This window comes from Pterocles gutturalis, unplaced genomic scaffold (genome assembly GCF_000699245.1).
Source record: "Pterocles gutturalis isolate BGI_N339 unplaced genomic scaffold, ASM69924v1 scaffold10986, whole genome shotgun sequence".
Classification (NCBI taxonomy): domain Eukaryota; kingdom Metazoa; phylum Chordata; class Aves; order Pterocliformes; family Pteroclidae; genus Pterocles; species Pterocles gutturalis.
This window is the reverse complement of record NW_010097877.1, coordinates 11,822-36,685: the sequence shown is the minus strand read 5'-3', so window position 1 is coordinate 36,685 and position 24,864 is coordinate 11,822. Positions and strand designations below refer to the sequence as shown.

Here is a 24,864-nt window from a genome sequence, read left to right as displayed (position 1 = left end):
TGACCGGTGAGCATGGACTCTGCATCAGACAATAGAGGACAGAGCTGAAATATTCAGCAAGCTTGTTTTTAATTGAAATATAAACAGAGCTGCTTTGCTGGGAAGTGCCTTCCAGATATACTTGTTTCTAGCCTGGGATGAGTAGTACAAAGTTCGCATTCTTCCTGCAGATTTAATGCCTGGCTGCCAGTGGCTTTCCACTCTCCGTTTAGTATTTTACACGTGTGAAAACTGAGTATGTAAAGAAATGCTGCACCGATGAGTGTGACAGTGGTACTAGCAATATGGAAGAATCAAGTTTTGGTCCATCTCTTCAAGCAAGTGCTGTTACTGGTGGATGAAGGAGAGGACTTTGCTGTGTAAATGCTCTAAGTTTGTGCACATAGCTGAGATCACATTAGAGTGGGAGAAGATTTTCATAGAATCATGAAGGTTGGAAAAGACCTCAAGGATCATCAAGTCCAACTGTCAACCCAACACCACCCGACCCACTAACCCATGTCCCCAAGAACCCCATCTACACATTTCTTGAACCCCTCCAGGGATGGTGACTCCACCACTTCCCTGGGCAGCCTGTTCCAATGCCTCATCACTCTTGCAGTGAAGACATTTTTTCTAACATCCAGCCTAAACCTCCCCTGGTGCAACTTCAGGCCATTTGCTCTTGTCCTATCACTATTTCAGGAGTTCCACTCCCCTTCCTGCCCCCAGGTTCTTGGTAACTGGAGTCCAGTGACTCCCCTGTATAGTCTGGTATCAGGGGAACAGACATAGAGGCACGGAAACAAGCAAGCACATGGAGCTAAGCTTCTGATCATATTTCCCATGCCTGCAGGGAAAGCATTAACCTCTCCCATACCAGCAGCAGAGTCACCTCAACCTGCATTATGCTTGTGAAGCATCTGCAGGTTCATGTGCAGAGATGGGACGTCTGTTGCACTTAATGATATTTTGTCTTACAGATGCTGTTCTCAGTAGATCCATCTGCTTTTAGCCTAGTGAAAGTTATGTTTCTGGGGAGGCTCTAGTAGTCTTCAGATGTCCAACATTAGTTTGACCAACACACCTTCAACTAATCAGCTTTTTCTCAGATGACAGTCAAGGCAAAGTTGTATGACTTTATTATATATTGAAGTCATCACTCAAGGCTTAACATCACTCTTAATAATACTTGGGTAAACAGTCAATGTTTGTAATACTTGTGTAAACAAGCACTTGGAAGATGGCCTAAATCATGAGTTTATGCAGCCAGCTTTGTCTGTCTGTGCTTGCACCAGTAGGAGAATGACTGTAATACATCTGATCTGTTAGATAGATACAGATTCAGATTTCTCTAGCTCTTCCACACCACACACATTTCTGCAGTGTTTCCTTAAAGTTCACTTTTATGGCTGGAGTAGATGTAGTTAAAGTCATGGTGTGATGGGTTTACCCTTGGCCCAAATCCACAAAACCGCTCTCTCTCTCACTGTGGGGCCAAACCACACGCCCACTCATGCAAAAACCCCCCCCAGCTGAGGGCAGGGGAGAGAATTAAAGGGGAAAAGGGAAAAAAGGACTCGTGGGTTGAGATAAGAACAATTTAGTAACTAAACTACAATAATACTGAAAATAATCCTATATACAAATATACAAATGAGTGATACACAGTGACACTGCCCCCCCACCCGATGACCAAGGCTCAGCCTGTTCCCGGCTAACGATCCCGGAGCACGGAGAGTCCCGAAACCACACTCACGGAACGGAGAGAACAGTCCGAGCATCCCAGACCCAGAGCTGACCGGGGTGGGGGGGAAAGGCCTTGGGAAAGCGACCACCTGGAGCGAGATGACCCGGAGCAAAAGAGATCCGGAACCAAAAGGGCCGATCTTCCGGAGGGTCCTCACCTCTATACTGGGCATGATGGGTATGGTATAGGATAGATTATTGTCCACTCTGGGTCTCAGTCCCGACCCTAAGATCAAATCCTGGGCTAGTCACTGCGGCTGTGCTCCCTCCCAGCTTCTCCTGTTTGCAGACAGCCAGAGAAGCTGAAAGACCTTGGCAGCCGCATAAACATCACTTTTTATCAGCTTTCTTCTGAGCACAAATCCCAAACACAGCCTCTCGCTCGCTACTGTGAAGAAAGTGAACTCTGTCTCAGCTGAACACAGGACATGGGTATAGTTAAAAGACAGTGTTGCAGTTCTCTAGTGTTTCCCGCATCCAATTAAATGTTTGCTCTGTACAGTATGTGTGCTATGTGAGGAATTCAAATAGTTTTCAGTCAGGGCACTGATTTGCAGATTTCTTATCTCAGGCATTTCTTTTAAGGACCTTGCACCCTCCTCATTCAAATAATACCAGAGCCAGGCTCTCATGAATTGAAGGGAAAAGATTTATTTAGAGTTGTTTCAGTGACGCTCACAGAAAGAGTGACAACCTTCCTCCTTTTTACATTAGAAAAATTTCCTTATGGAAAAGATGCATTTGCATTGTCTGAACTCTTTGTAGGACTGGAATTGTTCTGTAACTTTCTTGTGTATTTTTTTTTCCCTCAATCTTTTGAAGTGTATCTACTCAAGAGACAGTAATTAGAGATTGTTTCGTCTGTGATATCCTACTGGGTTCCAGTCCTGCAAGCGTTGAGGTCAATGGAATTATTCATGTGTATGAAGCTATTCAGATCCGCAAGCATTTGCAATATCTTAGTCCATGGTATTTTCTGTGGTAGAAAATAGTGCCATTGAACCTGGGCTTATAGGAATAGGTGTTGGATTGCTTTAGACTATACCAGAATAATTAAATGTAATCCTCAGTAGAGCTTGATTGGTTATTAAAATGTGCCTGTAAAGAAACAGGACCTGTAAACTGTTCCTGTGAAAAGCTCTTCATTAATAGCACACACATAATTCCTCATCCAAATGCATCCTTTTTAAGTATATTCTGTAGAGTTTAGTATAATCAAGTTGGACATAGTTCAGACTTGAATCAATTTAGAAACTGATTAGCCCATGCTGTTTGCAAGCTATTAGGAAAAACAAGTTTATAGCTGCTTTAGTGTTTTGTCTCTGTGGTATTAACAAAGTCACATCTGAAATCTGTAGCTGTACTCGTAACTAAACCCCACGCTGCTCCGTGCTGCTCAACTGCCTTTCAACCCCAGTTCTGTCCTTTCCTCCTTATGTGAGCTGAAGAGTGAAAGAAGACTGGCTCCCTCATCTTCATTCCGTCCCATCAGTGACAGCAAACCCTGAGCCTTCTCTTCTCCAGGCTGAGCGGTACCAGCTCTCTCAGCCCCTGCTCCTATGAATGATGCTCCAGTTCCAGGGATGCGCCAGGCATCTTTGTGGCCTTGTGCTGGACTTACTCAAGCCAGTCCATGTCTGTCTTGTGCTGGGGAGCCCAGAAGAGGGCACAGAGCTCCATATGTGGCCTCATGAGTGCTAAGCAGAGAGGAAGGATCCACCTCCCTTGACCTGCTGGCAACAACTCTTTCTGATGCAGCCCAAGGTACTGTTGGGCAGCTTTGCCATGAGGTTGCATTCCTGGCTCATGGTCAGCTTGCTGTCCACCGGGACCCCCGGGTCCTTCTCTGCAGCGCTGTCTTCCAGCCAGTCGGCCACCAGCGTGTGCTGGTCCCTGGGCTTATTTCCTCCCAGGTGCATTTCCCCTTGCTGAAGTTCTTGAGATTTTTCTTGACCCATTTCTCCCACTTCTAAATGGCAGCACAACCATCCAGTTTATCAGTCACTCCTCAGAGTTTTCTATTGCCTGCAAACTTACTGATGAAACTTTATTCCATCATCCAGGTTGTTGACGAAGGTGTTGAGCAGTATTGGCCCCACTATCACCCCCTGGAGTGTAATGCTAGTGACTTATTCCCTAGTGGGTTTGGTGCAGCTGATCACAAGCCTCTGGGCCCAGCCATTCAGACAGGTTTCAGTCCACCTCACTGTCCACTTATCTAACCTGTGCGTTGTCAGCTGGTTTATGAGGATGCTATAAGGAGACTGTGATAAAAACCTTACTAGAGTCAGGATAAGCAACATCCCCTGGTCTTCCCTTAGCCACTAGGCTCGTCAGTTCACTGAAGAAGGCTATCAGGGTGGATAAGCAGGATTTCCCCTTTATAGATCCATACTGACAACTCTCAGTCATCTTCTTTTCCTTCATGAGTTTGGAAATGGTTTCCAGAGGTAGTTGCTCCATCACCTTCCCAAAGACTGAGATTAAGGCTAGCCAAGCCTGCAGTTCCCCGGATCATCCTTCATGTACTTCTTGAAGACAGGAGTGATGCTTGCTCCCTTCCAGTCTTCAGGAATCTCTCCCCATCGTTGTGACCTTTTAAAGCTTATTGCAAGTGGCCTTCCAGTGGTATCAGCCAGCTTCCTCAGTTCTTGTGGTTGCAACCTGTCCGGCCCCACTGGACTTGCATATGTCCACTTTGTTTGTGTGCTCCTTTGCTGGGTCCTCCTCAACTGAGGGTAAGTCTTCCTTGATCTAGATTTTTCCTGTGTTCTCAGGGGCTTGAGGTTCCCAAAGGCCTGTCTTACTGATAAAGACTGAAGCGAAGAATGAATACTCCAGTTTTCCATCAGTTTGGTGTTTAAGTGCACACTGATGGTGTGTATAGTCACAGAGAACACTTGGCTAGATGTATCTGATTAACACTGTGGAATGTAAACCAACTTGGAACAGATGGGTTGTCTCGCCCCACTCCAGTGGACGGTTGAGAGAGGTTTTTTGTGATTCCCCAATGTCTTGGGTCAGGGCCACCACCACTGGGTTGAGTCCGTCCATCCCCACCCCTGCCTGCCTTCCCTCTCCTGGTAAGATGGGGAAGGATAAGAAAAGTGGAACCTCGTGAGTTGAGATAACGACAGATTTTTAATAACACAACATGAGGAGGAAAAAAAAGGAGAATATAATAATAAGATATAGAATACAATGAAAACACGGATCCAATGGAAACCTCACCACCAAGAGCTTCACAAAAAGAGAGCCCCTCTCCCGGCTAACTCCCCCTTATATCTCGGGCATGATGTCAGCATGGTATCAAATATCCCTTTGGCCAGCTGCTGGGAAGATTTAACCCGATCCCAGCTGGACCCAGGACACCCGAAAAGGAGCACTGGCTAGGTGGAGTCAGACAATGACTCGAGGAATGATACAACACGATTTTATTGACTTCAGCAACTGCAAAAATATTACAAATCAACTCCTCCGAGGCAAGCACCAAGTCACACTCATCAGTTATCACCAAACATCACTCATCTATTAAGCAAGCACCAAATAACGCTCCGTCGTTATTTGAGACAAACATCAGACAGAAGGCAGAGTAGGAAAGAGTTGAAAAGTAAGAAAGAGGGGCAGAAAGTCAGAGAGACAGACACACAAACACAGAAAATATCACCAACCCCTTGTTCCAGCACGTGTCTTCTCTTCAGGCAGAAGTCTTAATTTCAAGCAGAAACTCCTTGCATGGGGTGGTGACAGGGCAACAGGGAGTAAAGTTCGGGCTTCACCTTTTATACAGTTGGTTGAGGGTGGGGGTGCCCAGCATCCAGGTCACCTTCTGGGTTGACCTTTGGGGGTGCAACAGCCTCGCATCCAAGTTGCCTTGGGGAGGTGGAGGGGGGGGCAGCTGGTTCTCCACCAGGGAGACGACTCCAGCCCCTGGCACCCATGCCCACCTCAACAGTGTGTCTGTCACTCAGAACATGAACAACTCGCTAATGTTCATTCACAAAAGAACTTTGCTTCCAACATGCTCTGCCTGGGCTGTTCCGAGACACGGTGGCTCTGCCCAAGCACTCCTGGTGGAGTCTCTTCTTTAGAAAATGCTCTGCCCATTGTTTGAGACAGAAACATGGATAAACAACATCATCTGGAAGGGGATGGGTAGGGGTCCAGGCCGTGACACGGGTCTGTTCTCATCTTTAATGACAGATAATGTGTGTGCCCTGGAGAGCTGATCAAACAGTTTGAGTGGCCCAATTCAGTGACCTTTATTCCCTCTGCTGTTTGTCCCACTGGATGTTTTGTTGTGAAATAGAATGTCACTGTTCAAGCAAACAAAACCTGTTCTTCATAGGCCTGTTAAGAGAAAAACATATTGTTCTAGAAACACTTCTTTCAGTACAAGGTCCATAAAAATGTTTGGTTTTTTTGACTTTGCCTCTTCGTTTGTTTCCTTTGCTGCAGAATCTCGAAGTTACATGAAAGCCATTAACCACTCTATGGTGATGTCTGACAGCACTGTGGGCACTAACCGTGCTTTGCTGAGGGCCAACATGCAGGCGGATACCTCCTTTCAGCGCTGTTTTGCATCTTCGTGTACTGTTTCAAATAACAGCCCTATCCGAGGGGGAGAAAGGTAGGAAAAGATTCTCCTACGTTATTGTTCAATTTCCATAAACTATAGTTTCTAGCCCAGATGTTATGCTTGCATCTTCATTGCAGAGCATTTGTCCAAGGGCTTCGAGTTTGGTTGTAACATTTAATGATGATGTTGTCCGCTAGCTGGAATTTACCACGTATGCAGACGTTATTTATGTCAGGGACACAATTAGCTTTGAAGATAAAATAGGAATACAAAAATAAACAGGAATTTATAGCTCAATTACTTTATTATGTGCTAGTACAAGCTCATACATATTTTTCTCTGTGCTTAACCAGCCTCTCTAATGCTTGACTGAAAATCATTTTGTGAAATTTCACATTGGAATAAGTTGTATTTGAGAGAGAAAGAGCAATGTTCTCACTGCTGTACACGCGTTTCTAGTCAGTACAATATCAGAGGATTTGGATTTGGTAGTGAATGGTTGACTCTCTTTCAGCTGCTCAGGAGGCTGAAAGATTTCATATTTGTATTGTGGGAGCCATGTAGAGCTCTGGACCAGAGCTTGAAGAGTACAAATTAAATTGTCCTTGTTCCAAGGAACTTAACAGCATAAGATGTAAAATAGTGGGAAACATGGTGTCCCAGGTTACTGGTAGAAGGTTCAGAAGACCATGACAATGAATGGTCAGTCATTATCTGTGCCCTATATTTGCTTAATAGATGAGGGTTTTTATTACAGGTGATTAGATTTCCTTCTCTGTCCCTCTGCAACAACATTCCTATGTGGCTAATTATCCTATTCTTGTCCTTGGATAATTGGCTTCCTTTTCACAGTAAGTATTGGGAATTCTGTTGGTTGGGGTGTCAGACTCTCAGTGAGCACTTCTAGTATGTTGATACCTATTTATCTTTTGTTTCTCTTCCCATCTAATTGATTTCAATTTCAATCAGTACTTGGACTGTGAAACAATTTTCTGAATGTGAATCATAAGACTAAACAAAGTATGTCAGTATTTTCTGAGGAGGAAGGAATGTAACATTTCATTTATAAGTGGATATGAATTAAAAGCTTACCAGGCAGCGCGGTCATTATCGACTTTACATTCCTACTTCAAACTTTATCTAGAAAATTTTGTTCCCTTCTTATTAAATATTTTGCTGTATTTTTTCATTCCATCTAGCAGATAGCTACAGCTGTGGAGTTTTTTTCCTTGCAATGATGTCATCTTCCATTTGCTTTCTTTCCATTTCTTTATGACCCTTCTACTTTGATCTGTTCAAATGTATCCATTTCCACAGTTCCCTTTTAATTAAAAATACTTTTTTTAAATATGTATCTTATGTCAGCTCTTTTCCTTTTGCATCTCACTACGAGTTTGTTCTCTCTGCATTTGATATTGCTGGTAATGTTTTCCAGCTATGGTCCAAGGCGTTTCATTTTTAGAAGCAAAGAGACAATTAAACTATCAGATGGTTTAGTCAGAAGCTTGGTTTGTCTTGTTTAGAATGAGATTTGTTATTCTTCACTTGAGCAGGTAGAATTGCTACCCAGTAGAAAAATCTAATGTTTACTGTTGAAATATTTAATTCTATCAATCAAAATTATTATATAACAAAATAAATTAACCACTGGACCTGCCTCCCTTCCTTTTTTTAATTTAAAGTGCATTAAAAGGGACCTGGTCTAAGAGTTGGGTCTTGTGGACTGTATTCTTATCATAGTGAATGAGGTGATTCAGTGCTTTCAGTGATCACAGAATCATAGAATCATGAAGGTTGGAAAAGACCTCAAGGATCATCAAGTCCAACCGTCAACCCAGCACCACCTAACTCATTAAATCATGTCCCCAAGCACCACATCTACACGTTTCTTGAACCCCTCCAGGGATGGTGACTCCACCACTGCCCTGGGCAGCCTGTTCCAATGCCGGAGCACTCTTGCAGTGAAGACATTTTTTCTAATATCCAGCCTGGATCGCTACAGTATGGGTTGTAGAGTGACATTTTAAGGGAATTATTTGTATATTGTTTTCTTTTTGTGTTCAATTTTTGGTGGTTTTTTTTGACAGCTCTTCTGGAACAGAACATCCTTGGCTTGAAAGCAGCAGCGCTAAAGCTTCCCCATCGCTCCAGCTTTCAATGGGAAACCACAGGCCACCGGGAGGTTACCTTGTGCCTTCTGAATTTTCAAATGCCATGCAAGATGTCTCTCTCTTGTCTCATTTCCAAACTCCAGGACTGCAAGTTGTCACTCTGAGCAGCCTGGAGAATTCACCAGCAGAGCAAGAACCTGCTGTCAGCAGCAGTACCCGAGCTTACCTGAGCTACGGCGGGGGCAACGTGGGCAGTACCCCCCCACAAGAGGAGAAACAAGCTACTTTCATAGCCAATACTAGGATCTCTCCTAAAACCATGAGCTCATCTGTGGCAAGTGCCGAGGACAATGGCTTTTTGACACAAAACTTTCTTACAGTGGCCTCTGGACACAGTAACCAGAACAGTGCGGTTTTTTTTTTATGGAGGGAACCTCCATGCTCAGCCACCTCTCCCAGAGAAAAAGAGGTCTTCTGAAGGAGACCATTCCTTTGCCTCTGTGTCACCTTCTTCAAGTGGCTTCTCTAGCCCTCACAGTGGAAGCACAATCAGTATCCCCTTCCCAAATGTCCTCCCAGATTTCTCAAAAATGTTAAGCACTTCCCCAGTGCCAGGTAGGTTCTGCGTCAGAGAAGTGCAAAATACATTTGACTTTATATAAGTTTATAAAAAATATTTAGGGGATTTTAAAAGTGGGGGTTAAAAAAAAAAAAAAACAACCAGTGTAATGAAAATGGCACAGAGGACTTGAATGTTTGCAGTAAGTGGCACAAGTTCACTCAGATGGGTTGTATTATTCAGAGAACAAGGCTGCAGAATTCTTTCTACATGTCAGGCAAGGGCAGCCTAGCTTTTGAACTGCCAAAGCACAAGCGAGCAGTACGGAGCTCAACTTGGTTTGATAAGGGCTGGCTTCTCTCTGCACCTTTCTAAACTTGTGTCAAGAATAGTTAAAAATGTAGATGTGCATTCACTGGTCCCCATTGAGAAGCTTTGTATGTACATTTATAAATGGAAGAGGTTTTCGTATTTTACGGGTTTTGCAAAATGAAACTTGAATACTTTGAGAATCTTACTGTACGGCATTATATTTGCTGGTTCTAAAACAGTTCAGAGTTTCTCTAGATTGTCCTTCTAGTCATGAGGTTTTGCAATAATTAAGGTGATTGAAGGTTGGAAAGAAAAGTAAAAAATGCTTTTGTATTTTAAAAATTTCTTTACCTTTTTTTCCCTTTTATTTCACAGAAAACACAACTGATAAACAGGTGACCGTAAAATTTGTCCAGGACACATCGAAGTTCTGGTATAAGCCAGATATTTCAAGAGAACAAGGTATATCAACTGGTATATATTCTGGCGTATCCATTCACAGAAAAGCTAGTTAGTGAATTCTCCTTAAATTTTTTTTGTTACATATCAGATTTCTAAAAAAAAAATACAAAAAGAAATTGAAAACCTAGAAGTGCCACAGACAGCCTCACTTAATTTGTTTTGTCGAAGGCTGAATTTCAGAGCGGAGGGCAGTTGAGTAGTCCTCAGAAACTATTCAGTGTCTCAGACAAATTACTAGCCTAACTGAGCTAACCACAAAGTAATTTCAATCTGCCAGTGGTAGCTGCTGCAAATATACTTTAGCTGCCGATTCTGAAATGGCAGATGTGCGTGATGCAATGGCAAACAACTGTCTGCTCTCAGAAGCCTTCTGAGTACAGGTGTGCTGCTCTGGCACAGTCTTAGCCATACAAGTAATAGACTGAGAGGTGCTAAGTATTAGAGAATAATTCTTTATCTAGAGGTCATCATAAAATCATCCTCGTCCACCAGTCATTCTGTAGCCTGAATTTCATTGTCAACTGCAAGTGACACACGTTATTTCTTAAAAGTCACAAAGTAACACTCACATGGAACAACATCTTTATGATGTGCAATACAAACACAGTACATCTATATGTAGGTGTGTTATCTGATGAGATGGAGAAAGCTTTTACTATGTATGTGAACATGTATATGTATGAACCTATACCTTGTCCCTGCAACAATGTGTAAATAAAGCATGCTGGGTGCTTTGCAAATGCAGTTGGTCTGATGGTCCTTGTGTCCATATTGTAATATTCATCTCTACTGAATTTTATTTAATGAGTTACGGCAGGATTTTAAACTGGGATTCTTAAAATCTGGTTGGCAAAAAAGAAAAATGACAAATTAGTTCTGCATTGGGAAAGAAGTTCACGCTAAGCCAAAATAGCCTTCAGCTATTGGCAGACGATGAATTGCTGTGTCTGTCTAGTTCATAGCTTCTCAAATAGTGAGGATGCCTCTTGTAGCGTAGTGGGAAATACAGGCCCAGGGGAATAAAGATCATAGGAAACAGATCGTTAATTCATCTTTGGATGATGTTTTACTGGTCCGTTTGCTCCAGTCCTCTTCCCCTTGTCTACTCCCCACCCGCAATGAGAATTGAGTCTGTAAATGTGCAAAAAAAAAAAATTCCTGACTTCATGCAAGTCCAGAGAGGGGAGCGGATCATAAAGGAAGTTTAAACCTAGCTGCTTGAACAAATGAAAGAAAAATCTTTCCAACGTTTTAGTAGAACTCTTTTTACCCTACCAAGTAAAATTCCTTTTAAAAAGTTTTTTAAGATACGGGTTGCTGAGGAGGGGGAAGCACTTGTTCTTTTTTCCTCTGCTTAATGGCCTGCTCCTTTGAGAAATTCTTACTGCCCCCCTGCGGGTTTAGAAGTGGTACGCAAGTACTGCTGTATTGCAGGGTTTTGTATATTTATCCTCTTCCTCTCAACACTATTGTGTAAATAGTTGTTTTCTTCACTAGTGAAATATTTCAATGTTTGGACGGTTAAAGAGGAAATACTCCTTACATCCCTTCCCAAAACTAGTAAGGGAGCAAGGCTGCTTTGCAGGGCCAGAAACTTGGTGGTGGATGAAAATGAATCTGCTCCGCCTGTTGGAAGCTGCGTAGGAAAGAAGAACAGTGCTGTCATCGCAGAGAGCTGTGCTCTTTCTGTCATCTTCTAACAAGTTGACAAAATGTAGGCAGGAAGCAACTTGCTCTTGGACTGGTTGTAGGAATCCCGGTGGGACCTGCACGTCCTTCTCAGTTTAAAAACCTGTAGGGATCTGTACTTCAGGTTTCTTGTGAAATAAGTGTGTGAGATTTGCACAAGATATTTCTGCTTGGATCCCCCAAATATGCTTGATTACATTCTGTTCTACAGCAATGGAGATGGAGAAAAGGATCTATCTTCCTTTAGTCTCCTATTCGTTATAGATTTGCACTTTATTTTTTGGATGTGTGTGTGTGTGCATTGTTCTGGAACTGTTTTTCTTTCTTTTTTCCTGGAATCCCTTGCAGCCATTGCTGTTCTCAAGGACAAGGAACCTGGGTCATTCATTGTTCGAGACAGTCATTCTTTCCGGGGAGCCTATGGGCTAGCAATGAAAGTTGCTACACCACCTCCTTCTGTGTTGCAGTTAAACAAGAAAGGTAGTGTATGCCTTCTGCCTATTATTTAAACAAGAAAATTCTTATTGCTGGGTAATAATCTGGAGGAATCTCGCCTCTTCTGCTAAGTGCAGCTTGAATTACGGGCTCCATTCGGTATCTTGTTCAGTGAGACCAGCTAAGAAGTCTGTTGTACTCTACAGTTCCACTGTAGCTTGGAAGTGGGTGTTCATTGTGACTACGCACATATTGTACCTTATCAGCCTAACAGAAAACCAGCGTCATCTCAGTAATGGGTCTCCCCTAGCAGTCACAAGTCTGCATTTGATCCACATACCACCATGGAAAGCTTTCACTTGGCAGGAAGGTTGAATATTTTTGACCCCCAGAGGTTTTGTTTTGAGACAGTTCTACATTAGATATAAATCAGAGGAGGTTCCTAAGGAAAGATGATAGCTGTTTAAAAGACAGGGTGAAATACATCTCTGCTCAGCTCCAGTGCCTCCATGTATAGCTTGTGCCTGATATAAAGGTAAAATGAGAAGAACGTACGGAAAGCATTAATCAATGCATGGAAACTCAGCAGCCAGTATCTGCAGTGTTCTTGGCTCCATTTGTGCTACTGCAAGGGTAGTGGGTTGGTTTTCCTTGCTGCTGTTTTCCTTTTACAAAGCTTATTATGTTTCATTAGTACGTGCCACCTGGTGAGGTAAGCAACTGAGATCACCAGAAAGCAGTGATTCTGAGTGTCATGGTTATAGAACTGTGGTTTTTGTCTGGTTTTGGTAGTTGGTTGGTTGGCTGCTGGTTTGGTTTTGATTGTAGTTTTTTTCATATTTTTAAGATTTCCTGCTTACTCTGGGGCAAGGTTAGCAGTCCAACCTCTATTCCAATAACATGTTCCAATTTTGTACACTTCATCTGGTATTTTGAGACTATTTCTAATAAAAATTTGTTAAGGTTTGAATGGTTGGATAGCTTTGTCCCATTGCTATGAAATAACCCTTTAATTACTTGGAGAGAGATTCAGTTTGTAGTCCGGTGTGAAATACTGCGAACCAGTCTTTCAAGAAATAATGAAGGTGGTCTTAAGTATATGTGTGCATATGTATCTAGATGTTTAAAAGAATTTTAAATCTCAAGGGAATTTTTAGATGCCTCTTGGACTTTGAATCTCCTCATTACATCCAACTTAACAATTTTGATTTTTCATAGATTCCTGAGAGATAAAAACTATCTTTAAAAATCTAGTGAAACCTGAGTGTTCAATGGAATTGTTTGTTTTCAGAAGCAAAGGCTTAACATAAAACTGCAAATATTTTAAAATGCACTGAGAGACTGGGCATCATTCCCTTCTATAGTTTTAATCTGGAAAAGTTCTGCGAGCAGATCTATCGCTAGACATCTTAGTATTTTATCATCCTTTTACTGCCCTGTCACATTGGATACAAGTTCTTCAAATGGGCAAGTGCGTCAGAATTTGTAATCATTCGTTTTTCCAAATTTCTGTTCCTGTCCGTAGTTGTGACCATGCCTGGACATTTTGTATGCCAGTATATATTTGGATGTCGGTCACTTATGATTATAAAACCTTTTCCACTGGTTGTCTAAAGTAAGTTATTTGTTTGGGGTTTCTTTGCAGAAAGGCCTTTTTACTACAGCTTGTAAACTTGCAGCAGAGCAGATTTCATGTATTCTTTACATGCTGTGTGCATTTGGTGGTAATGTGGAAAACTACTTCACAAAGCCCTGCTCCTCTGTGAGACTGTTGTCTGTTCATTGCTTCTCTTCATGAACTTTCTTTTTCTTTTTTCAACACAGCTGGAGATCTGTCAAATGAACTCGTAAGACATTTTCTGATTGAATGCACTCACAAGGGGGTGCGCTTGAAAGGATGCCCAAATGAACCGTATTTTGGTAAGTACTGTGCATCACTGGAACACAGACATTGGAATCAGTTTGCATTTTGCAGAGCTGTTTTATAGACTTAGATGGAGTACAAATGAGAGAATACTTTGCTCAAGTCCTGATGATTTCTGTAGGAACCCCTTCTAAGGTTATAGGAGCCTTATAGCCTACCTATCTGCTCGCTCCGTGGGGCAGGAGGGGAAAATAAGATGAGAAGGCTCATGGGTCAAGATAAAGACAGAGAGGTTGCTAACCAGTTACTACTGTGGGCAAAGGAGACTGAGCTTGGGGAAAATTAATTTTTTTGACAATGAACACCAATATTCAGGTAGTAACAAACAAAGACAAACATTCAAATAACAGTTTTCCCTCCCCTTTTGCCAAGCTCAGCTTCACTCCTTCCCCCCCCAGACTCCTCAACCCCACCGCAGGCAGTGCAGGAGGGGGTGGGAGGCATATTGTCATCACAGAACAGTTTCTGTCTGCTGCTCCATCCCTCTCTCACTTTTTTCCCTGCTGAGGTGTGGGCTTTCCCCATGGGCTGCCCTCCTTCAGGAAACATCCATCTGCTCCATTGTGAGGTTCTCCACAGGCTGTAGGATGGGGGATGGCAGCTTGGGTGACTGAAGCACCTTCTCCTCCTCCTCCTCCTCTGAACATGGTGTTCCCTCTGCTGTGTCCCACCCCCTGCTGCCAGCCTTGTCACATACACCCAATATACCTGTGAAAGGGTCATCTACTGTAAAATGAACAAGTGTAAAATGACAAATCCTGTTTGCAGTAAAGGTGGGTTGAATTTTGTCAGTGTTTGGCATGAGGCTTATTTCAAATCAGAATTTTTAGCCCAGTCCTACCTTGATCTCGAAGTACCTGTTTCCGGCACCTGTGTAACCCTACTAATCACTTAGTTTGAGCATCTCCTGATCTTTCAGTGTATGCAACCTCAAAACTACTCACAGAGTAGGTAGGCAGGCACTATCACACACTTGTATGGATAAAATAGTATAAATTGGTCTTTGCATTTCTGTAAGACCCTTGCAGAGTTGGGTCATCTTTCCATTTTAAAGAAATTTTTGATCGGCCGTGAAAATGAGGTTGGTTTTGGTTGAACTGGGATCTTTTTCTCAAACATATGGTTATGATGTTCAATGTTTGTTAATAAATGGGAGCAAAGGATGGTTTTTGTGCAAACAGACTGATGAATGTTATGCCTTCGTCTCACTCCTTAGAGTGCAGTCTCACATGCTAATGTCAAGGATGACTAATATTTAATTATTTTAATTAAGTCCAAATGACACAGGTGACTTTGAATAGAAAAGAATTATTTAATAGAGAATGCTACATAGATTGCTGACACATTGAACGAAGGAGGTTTTATCTAGACCATCTTTTATACTTTAATAAGTACAAAATAGAGATGCAGGTAAACAAAGCACTTGACAGTGGGGACTAGGTGGCTAAGAGGCAGAGCTCCTTGCTCTTTCTCTGCGTCATCACATAGCACTGACCCCTTGTGCTCCTATCATCATATGAAGGAGCAGGAGTTAAGAGCCTTGAAAGGAATTTACCAGCTTGCATATGTTATTGTTTTTTGTCATTTTTGTGCTTTCTCCATTTAAAGCAAAGCCATTTAGGTTAGGATTTCAGCACTGTGTTGAAGCAAGGAAGGGGAGCAGATGATTGGGATTAATGAGTTCAAGTACATCCAACTGGGACAGTGCTGGGAAACATGAATGCACTAAAGTTGACTGAAGAAGGTCTTGGCTTAGGTGCCAAGAGGATGTTTTTAAAGGGTGCGGTGGGGGGGCCTGTTGGTCTATAAAGTACTTGAGAGCCAACATAACTCTTAAGCATTCTTGTTGTCCACCAAGTTAACTGTGCATGTACCCTTCTGACCGCAGGGAGTTTGACGGCTCTGGTGTATCAGCATTCCATCACTCCACTGGCATTGCCCTGCAAGCTCCTCATCCCAGACAGAGGTATGCTTGTTAACGTATAACCCAGCCAAGCTCTGCTTCAAAGTGCCAGTGTCTGAAGGCAGATGAACATGCCAAAAGTTGAGATGTGCAGGAAAGGAAGCTGTGTTTTAAAAGTGGTTTTTCAGTCCTGCTGACAGCTCTTACCCAAGCTGTAGTTGTGAGCAGACTAATACTGTGATATTCCAGCTGGAAACTTCTATGCGTCATGGAAATCCACGCTGTGATCTAGCATGTAGAAAGACAAATGGACTTCTCAGACATTAAATTATGGTTTTGTACTGAACTCTTTACAGTTTTGTTGAAGGCCGTGTCAGTGGTCAAACATAGGATTTGAATTATGCAGATACATTCATGAAACTATTTTAACACAAAACCGTGCAATGGTAGATGTGACCTCAGCTCTCTTTATATGGCAAACCAGTGTGGTAGGTGGGCTTGTTCTCCTTATCCTCCTCACGTAAAATGGAAAGCTCCTTCTGTTCTGGCAGAGGTGCGGGACTGAAACATTTGCCTTGTCCTGAAAAACATAACCACAGTGAGATTGTATTCTAGATTTAGTTTTGAATCTGATATGATTACACATTTTAAGAGTATCTTCTGTGGTTAATGATTCTGGACACAGTGCGTGGAGTATTTAAAGTATATGGATAACTCTAAACATGGTGTCATACATCGTATTACTGCTCTCTTCCTCATTTGAATGTATTCAAAGACAGCGTGCATCATATTAAATATAGCAGTGGGATCTTTTTACACGCGTTTATATCACTGCAGTAACACACTGATGGGCAGTTTGCTGACTGTTTTTAACAGAGAGTGGGAGGCAAACATTCCACTGCTATTTTAATAGTTCAGATGTTTGTTTTCTAGCCAAGTATGAAGAAGGAAGGGTTACATTGTCATCTTCTGAATCAAATTTGCTGTTACAAAAGTTAAACTCATACTTGATCGTGTGCATTGATTTGTTGATTTAAGTCCAAACAAGACGTGGACAGTGTTTTCTGTTTGCAGATCCCTTGGAGGAGATAGCAGAAACTTCTCCACAAACTGCTGCAAACTCAGCAGCGGAGCTTCTCAAACAGGGTGCAGGTCTGTTAAATTTTTTCCTTGCATTTGACTGTGACCAAATTTTGCATCTTACAGGCGGGGAGAAACTGAAGCTGAAGGATGTTTAAAGGGAGCAGTTAAATTTAGAGTGCTGTGTAGAACTATAAAGGGCACTGTGAGGATATGTACCAAGTTCCTTCCGTTTTCTGCAACTGGCTCCTAAGTTCGACAACCCTGTGTTTGCTTTCCAGTCATGTCTCCCATGAGAATATGAGGTACACATCGGTTGGTTCGAGCACAGCAGTTTTTAAGCAGTGACATTGCTTTCATAACTGATGAACTTAGAGAAGATACTTTGAACCTGTGGTTGCAGAGGTTCATGAACTATGTCAGAGGTCTGCAAAAGGCAACTAAAGAAAGTGTTCAGTAGGGTTGAATTCTCAGCATAGGGGTCAACAATACCACTGGAAAATTCTTACTGTCCCATTAATCTGAAAAAAAAAAATTTAAAAAAATTGCCCTGCGCTTCACTTGATGCTGCATGTTGTTAGGAAATGTCCAGTATTTTTTCCACTTCATGCTGTTTTATGGGTTCTCATGCACACTGCAGCACCCATTATGGTAGGTCAAATTGTATTACCGTGAGCTTATTGATGGGACACAAGAACCCTGTCAAGATTACCTCCAAATTATGTGATGCTATGCATTGGTCCTGTCTGTATCACTTTCAAATAGAGGCATTTGCAGCAGCTGTGTAGAGACACGCGCTGCTTCTCATAGTCTTAAGGGGTAACACTTAGGACATCTTAACCCTGTCCTTAGTGGCGATGCAGCCACTGTGCTATTCCCTTATACAGTAGTGATGCTCAGGGATCCTGCCCGCACCCTCCTATGTTCCCTGGTTTTCAGGCTGCTATGAATTCTCTCCAGGATCTCTCTGTCTACCTGATTAGTCCCATTAGAGCAGGAGAATATACTACATTTACCACTGTCCTTTGAGATTAGCTTACCGCTGGGAGGCACAAGCAAAAGTGTTGTGGCCAAGCAAGCCTTTAGAAGCATGCTGCCTCGTTGCCTTCACCCATTTTAGGGCACTTCTCAAGGGGGTAGTTGTCAAGCTGAGTAGCTCTGGAGGGAGAGTGTTGCTCCTTGCAATCTGCTTTGACTTAAAAAATTTGAAGTACCTCTTCAAGCGCTTTTGAATGTGTGGCTGAGGCAAGGGCAAGCCTTTGCAAGGCTGAGCCAGGAGCGAGCACGCGTTGGTCTTTCTCTCTGGCAGTGCTGGTGGTGGTTGTTGTGGGCAACAGGGGAAACTTTCCTGCTTGAAAACCCAGCAAGGGTATGTGTTGTCTTTTGAGAAATGTTAGTTTCTCCTTGCTCAGGTGATGCTTTTCAAAGAAAAATAAATAATTGTTATTTCAATTGGTGCAGTAGTCAGGTAACTCCTTATGGGGGCTGTCACATCATGGGTCATATGGGGAACTTAGTACATTTGGTTTTTCCTTGTTTTGTTGTTGATGTTTGTGTTTTTAAACAAGGGGTTGGAACCTGAATAGGTAAATTAACTAGGATAGATTCTCAGAGGGGGGTTTTTTTTGCCTTAATACATCATTTCCCACTGATTTTCTGTGTTTCAGAGGTCCCTCTCCAGTCACAGAGACATTCAAGTTGTGGAGTTTGAAATGCACTTCACTGAACGCTGAAGTGCAGACCCAAAACATGTTTCTTTTCTAACTATCTGAGCTTGTGTGGGCACCTGCAGTTTAGTCAAAGTAGATGTATTTTTTCCCTGCCCTGCTTTACCCCACCCTTCTCCCACTTCACAAGCAAAAAAAAAAATGAAGATGCATTTTCCAAGAATGATCATTTTTTTCTAGCTGTCTGAAAAAATTTAGTGAGCATTTCCAGTCATTATCTAAATGTAGAAGCTGACCAGAAATCCTTTGCTTCCTAGAGAGTGACTAGAAACTCTACAGATAAGTGACTTTTCCCTAGAACAGATGTTGCTTTATTGACCTTCCTATTTGGCAGCAAAAATTTCTGACGTAAATAGATCCCAGTTCTTCATATCTGTTTCCACTAATACAGTCAGGGACTAAGCATTCTGAACAAAGCACATTCCCTGTCTAAAAGCAGCAGGGATTACTTGAAATGGCCGTACCATGTGGCTGTTGGTGGTACCACGGATGTCACTACAAAATGCCACCTGTGGAAGGCAAGAGCAGCAACACTGCAGGGCAGCTGCACTGCACAAAAGTCACAAGTTCGAGCCTTGAGGATGGTTTCTGTGGGATTGCTGTCATTCAATACCCCATCAGACCATGCATGGTGTTCTTAAATAAAAAAATCTTTCAGCCTTTCTCGTTACCTTTCCTTTCCTGTAATCTCCTTTTTAAGCTGATATATTTGCATTTCCCCACAGTTTTGAAAAAGGTTCCATTTATTATTTTTTTTGTGCTGCAGAAATAATCTACTGTATTTGTTGACTGCTTTTGAACTATCACATTGAGGGCAATCTGGACAAAATGCTTGGCTATTTCATTTGGAAACAAAACCTGAACACAGTCTGTTGACACCAATGCCATGTGTGGCAGAAGAGGAAGGGCAACCCTTCATCTGGGTCTCAGAAGTGGTGAGGAGTGTGATTGTGAAACGAGGCAACCTTCCCATAGTGGGAAAGACTGACAGGATAATGAAGAGCTTTAGGTCTATACCAAACAGAATCACAGAATGGTTTGGGTTGGAAAGGACCTTAAAGATCATTGAGTTCCCCCGCCTGCCATGGGCAGGGACACCTCCCACCAGCCCAGGTTGCTCAAAGCCTCATCCAGCCTGGCCTTGGAGCCCTCCAGGGATGGGGCATCCACAGCTTCTCTGGGCAACCTGGGCCACTCCCAGTCGCTGCCTTTGCCTTCTGTGAGTTGGGCAGTGTGGCTTGAGCTCTTGCCAGTGAAGACTGAGGTAAAGAAGTCGTTAAGTACCTCAGCCTTCTCCATATCCTGGGTAACCGCATCTCCTGCTTTCTTCCGGAGGGTGCCCACATTTTCCCTGGTCCTCCTTTTGTCGCTGACATACCTATAGAAGTTCTTCCTGTTACCCTTAACGTCCTTGGCCAGATTTAATTCTATCGGGGCTTTAGCTTTCCTCACCTGATCCCTGACTTCTCGGACAGTGTCTCTGTATTGTCCCCAGGCTACCTGTCCTTGCTTCCACCCTCTGTATGCTTCCTTTTTTTGTTTGACTTTGTCCAGGAGTTTAGACTAGACATTAGGAAGAAAATCTTTCCTGTGCAGGTGGTGAGGCAGTGGCCCAGGTTGCCCAGAGAAGGTGTGGATGCCCCATCCCTGGAGGGGTTCAAGGCCAGGCTGGATGAGGCTTTGGGCAACCTGGGCTAGTGGGAGGTGCCCCTGCCCATGGCAGGGGGTGGAACTGGATGATCTTTAAGGTCCTTTCCAACCCAAACCATTCTGTGATTCTAAATCTCCCCTCTTTCAGTTTATAAACCACTCCCCGTTGTCCTATCCCTACACTTCCTGATCACGAGTGCATACACAGTAACGATGTGAGAAGAGGACAGCTTATGTTTTGGAATGTTGTTTACGGTTTTGGATAGACATGACAGAAAGCTGTTCTGCAAGGAAGGCCTCATTGAACTTGCCATTCATCATCTTAAATCCCTCTCTCTGCGTTAATTGTATAGTAATTGATTCAAAGGTTATTGAAACTATCACACCCGTGCACAAATACATTTGGGAAATTCTACACTTGCAAATGAAATTAATAAAATCTGTGGATCCCATCTTTCATTGACAAACTCCAGAGCTTGACGTTACTGGGTTGATCATCATGCTGGAATCAAACTTAAGCTTATGCATTCTTTAACTGTATGATTGCTTTATGGTTTCGAAAGTGCCAATGTCTAGGTGTGTATTTTACGTAGATAGTCAGAGGAGAAAACTTTAGTCAGATTACAGAATAGCCATATGGAAAGAGAAGCTGTTAGATTTAATGTCATCTTTGCTTTCATAGTAGGGTTGGCAAGCCCAGCTAAACTGCTAAACAAATGAAATATTAGCATGGTAATTTGCATTTGTCAGCTGACAGAGTTGTAAATTCTGTCCTAGATACCTACACAGATGTTTTTACTAAAACACAAAGTCTTTTAGTACCAGTATTTAGCTATGGATGTGTTTAAGCATTCTTGCTTATGCTGTAGAATAAGACTAAGAGGGCTTTTCAGTTTCAAAAATGTTCTTAATCTTCATGTAAATTTGACTTTGTACCACAGTCCCAAAGTATTTAAGCATGTGAATAATTATATTAATACTATGTAACAGTAATAATAATATTTAGTTAATATTGTAACCATGTAGTACTATGTTATTACAGAGTACTATAGTACTGTTATATAATGTTTTGTAATATTAGTACTTCTTTTCCTAGTGCTTGCTGCAGATTTGATGTGAGACCAGATGAAAAAAATTAACTGTTCAATAGCCTTAGAAACCGATGAGCTTCTATTTTATAGAGATACTTCAGAAGTTAGTAATATCTCTAGGAGAGGAAGAGGGCTTTAAAAATCAAGTGCATGCTGAGGTAAAGTATAGACCTAAAAACACATAAGTCAGTAATTTTTCTCAATCTGGAAGATGTTTTGTGTGCCCTAAACATACAAAACACACAGAATGAATGAGAAGAGAGCTTTGCAGCAACCCTCAATTCTTTATGGGGTGAAAATGTTCTTGTCTTGCCAAACAAGTGAGTGGTTTCCTTCGAATATCCTTTAAATACCACTTGAAAGTGTAGAGCATGTGAAAACGTGCTGCAAAGATGTGTATGTAGTGGCTGCTTTAGTTGAACCTAAAAGCAAAATATCCCCTTTCCCCTCAGGAATGCCTTTGCTGTAGTGACTATGAGTGGCCTCTCTCTCTGCTGCTGTCTTGTATTTATTTACATTTCAGAATCTGTGGGTAATACGTAAATGCATTAATTGGCTTAAATATAAAGGTATTTTAAAAAAAGGGACAGCAAAAGGCCTATGACCTCCAAAATTATAGTCTAAAACTATGAAGCAACACTGGGACGAGGTGAGGCACACATGGAAGGTTTGGTCGTTTGCTGCCGGTCTTCCCTGTTTGCTTTAGAAAGGTGGAAAATTTACATTTTACCTGGTTTTGTTCAGAAGATACCCATTTGCTTGCCACTGAGTAATGACCTCTCAAAGTCTTTCCCCTCTTTCATTACAGCATGTAATGTTTGGTACCTGAATTCGGTGGAGATGGAGTCCCTCACAGGCTACCAAGCAGTACAGAAAGCCTTGAGTCTGACGCTGACGCAAGATCCTTCTCCCATCTCCACCGTTGTCCATTTCAAGGTGTCTGCGCAGGGAATTACGTTGACAGATAATCAAAGAAGGTAAGCAAAAGAGGGAAGAGAATATCTGGCCTTGTCCCCAACAAGTGTTGGCTACTGTTGATTGGATTTTTGTAGTTACGTCCTGCAGCCTCTGTCTCAGAGGATAATACGGATTGTTTAAAGAACGGTGGTGACCAGTGTCAGCTGTCTGCAGTACTGGAGAATGAATTTTTTAACCTATGGACATTGCTTCTACATGGCAGCTTTTACCTCTGGAAGGTCACTTTGCAATGGCATTTTTTTCAGTGTTGTTATTTCTTATAAAAAGGGAAAGTAATGGCTTTGCCACCATTTGTTATTCGACCTATTCAGTGAAATAATTTATCTTCACAGTATCTTTCACCGGTGTCACTGAATAGGGTTGACCTAAGCAGGTACTGTGTATTTCCAGTATTTGAAACAGCGCTTTGGATAGCCTGTAAAATACTATGCTAAAAGTTAATTTATATTTACTTTGTACTGAATGCTATTTAGGCTACCACAAAGTCTTTAGATTTGAAAACTGACAATAACAAAGGAGGACAACAGGAATTCATTATAGGCTTAAAAAAAAAAAGTGCCAGACTTCTTAGTTCCACGGAGTCTGAACGTATTTATAGCAAATCAAGGGCAAAACATTAAATTATAATGCCTAGGAGTGCTTATATTTTGAAACTTAATATAATCAAATTATTCACAACTTCCAAGAAGTTGCATTGCCTACTGGCATAGTATCTAAATGGCCAATTTTTAGAAAAAAATGAATTTCATACTTTTGGTTCTTTTTCTTAGCTTGAGGGTCAGTTTTCTTGTGGTTCAAAAACTTGACATTACTGTTCTAAATATAGTTTTATTTAGTTGGAGCAGTTCAGGTGGCTTTCAGAGTCACTAGCAAAAAGAATATATCGTAATTATTAAATGTAGAGGAAATATAATTTCTCTTTCAGATCTGTTTATTGTTGGAAATTTTAAGCATCTTCACTATTCCTAAAACTTGGTTTATTTCTTCCTATCCAGACTCTTTTTTCGGCGACATTATCCAGTCAACACTGTTATTTTCTGTGCTTTGGATCCACAGGACAGAAAGTAAGGAAGACAAGCAGTATTTCTAATCTGTTGTTTCTATTGTTGATCTGAAAAAAAAGAGAAAAAAACAAAACTAACAGGGGTTTCATTTTTATTTCTCCATTCCTTTTTTTTTTTTTTTTTTTTTTTACTGCTTTCATCATGGACAACAAGATGGATGAAAGATGGCCTTTCTGCAAAGTAAGTGGACATCTGTCTGTGTCTCTCTTAACTGAACGTTATGGGAATATCATCACGGTGATCAGTTTCTGAGTGCTCTGAATTATCTTTGTCAGAGACGTAGAAGGGAAAGGAACTGTTCAAAGTCTCTCTGCCCACTGTAATTAGACTTCAGTTTCTTCATCTGCACCTCTGCAAGACAGGGCCTAATGATGTGCTAGTGGGATGTCTGAAGCCAGAGCTAGAGGGGTTTATTTAGGTTGCAGGTCTGTGATTTGACTCAAGTTTCAGAAATGAAAACAGAGCCATTTCCTACTCAGTTTTGTCTTCCACTTGTCCAGCAACACTTAACACAAGCCTACTTGTCTCACTTACATGGATAGCTTTAAAAAAAAAAAAAACCCACACAGCATGTAGATGAAAACACTCTTGGTAATATTAATGTGTGGCATAAATACAGAATTACCAGTGGACTGCAAAGTATTTTCTGTTGAAGGCAAATGTCATTGTTCCCCTTTTACGAAAAGAAAAAACCTAAACGGAGCTCAAGCACTCGTTTCTGGAAAGAAACAGAAATAGATGGCCAGCTTTGTGCTTTTGATCTGCAGTATCTTTTGATCTGCAGTATCTTTTTTGCTTTATGAAATAAGCCAATACCTGTCTGTCTGTTCTCTAATGCACTGTGATTATTGCCCTTGCAGAGTATTTGGCTTCGTTGCCAGGAAGCAGGGCAGTGCCACAGACAACGTATGCCACTTATTTGCAGAGCATGATCCAGAGCAACCTGCCAGCGCCATTGTGAACTTTGTATCAAAGGTCATGATTGGATCCCAGAAGAAGATCTGATGCCTTTCCATCCTTGAGTCAGAGCTCTTCACTGATCCCACTGAAAGCACTGAGAGGGAGATAACATATTCAGCATCCGAACCTTGTCATGCCCAAGAAAGAAAGCAGAGGACAGTCCATCTGTTGTGTTTGCAAGAGTTCAGCCTTTTCTTTGATGATGCCTCTGACTTACCAAAGCATTAGTTCTTTGTTTTTGTGTCAAAGGACAAAACAAAAGAAGCTGGATGCCACCCAAACCCATGTAGCCCATACCTGAATGAAGCATTATTAAAAAAACGTTTCTCTTGAAGGGTTTCTAATACATTTTCACATGCTGTTTCTCACCTTTTATTGGAGCAGAAATACTCACTAGGCTGTGCTACTTTTTTGTGCAGACAATGTTTTGTATAACCTCCACGTTAACACTTGCCATGGTTGCATCAATGGTAGCTATAGGCCTTCCAAACGTGCTCTTAAGAGAACGATGGTCTGAGGAAGACTATTTGCTCTTCCCTTCATCTTGATCTGATCAGCGATGGGAACTGAATGGAGAAAGGGGAAGATGTATGTGAAGAGAAGGGTTGTGCA

The 24,864-nt window shown here is 41.9% G+C and overlaps 1 protein-coding gene across 1 annotated transcript; it reads left to right on the top strand.

Moving 5' to 3' along the window:
- The first annotated feature begins 4,417 nt into the window (after positions 1 to 4,417).
- TNS3 (tensin 3) lies at positions 4,418 to 24,297 on the top strand. The gene is given in 13 exon segments (XM_010086898.1): positions 4,418 to 4,466; positions 6,187 to 6,358; positions 8,395 to 8,835; positions 8,837 to 9,033; positions 9,665 to 9,751; positions 11,789 to 11,920; positions 13,700 to 13,795; positions 15,688 to 15,765; positions 16,777 to 16,854; positions 22,059 to 22,227; positions 23,224 to 23,292; positions 23,446 to 23,472; positions 24,153 to 24,297. Coding segments are annotated over 13 exon segments (1,740 nt in total).
- Positions 24,298 to 24,864: the final 567 nt, after the last annotated feature.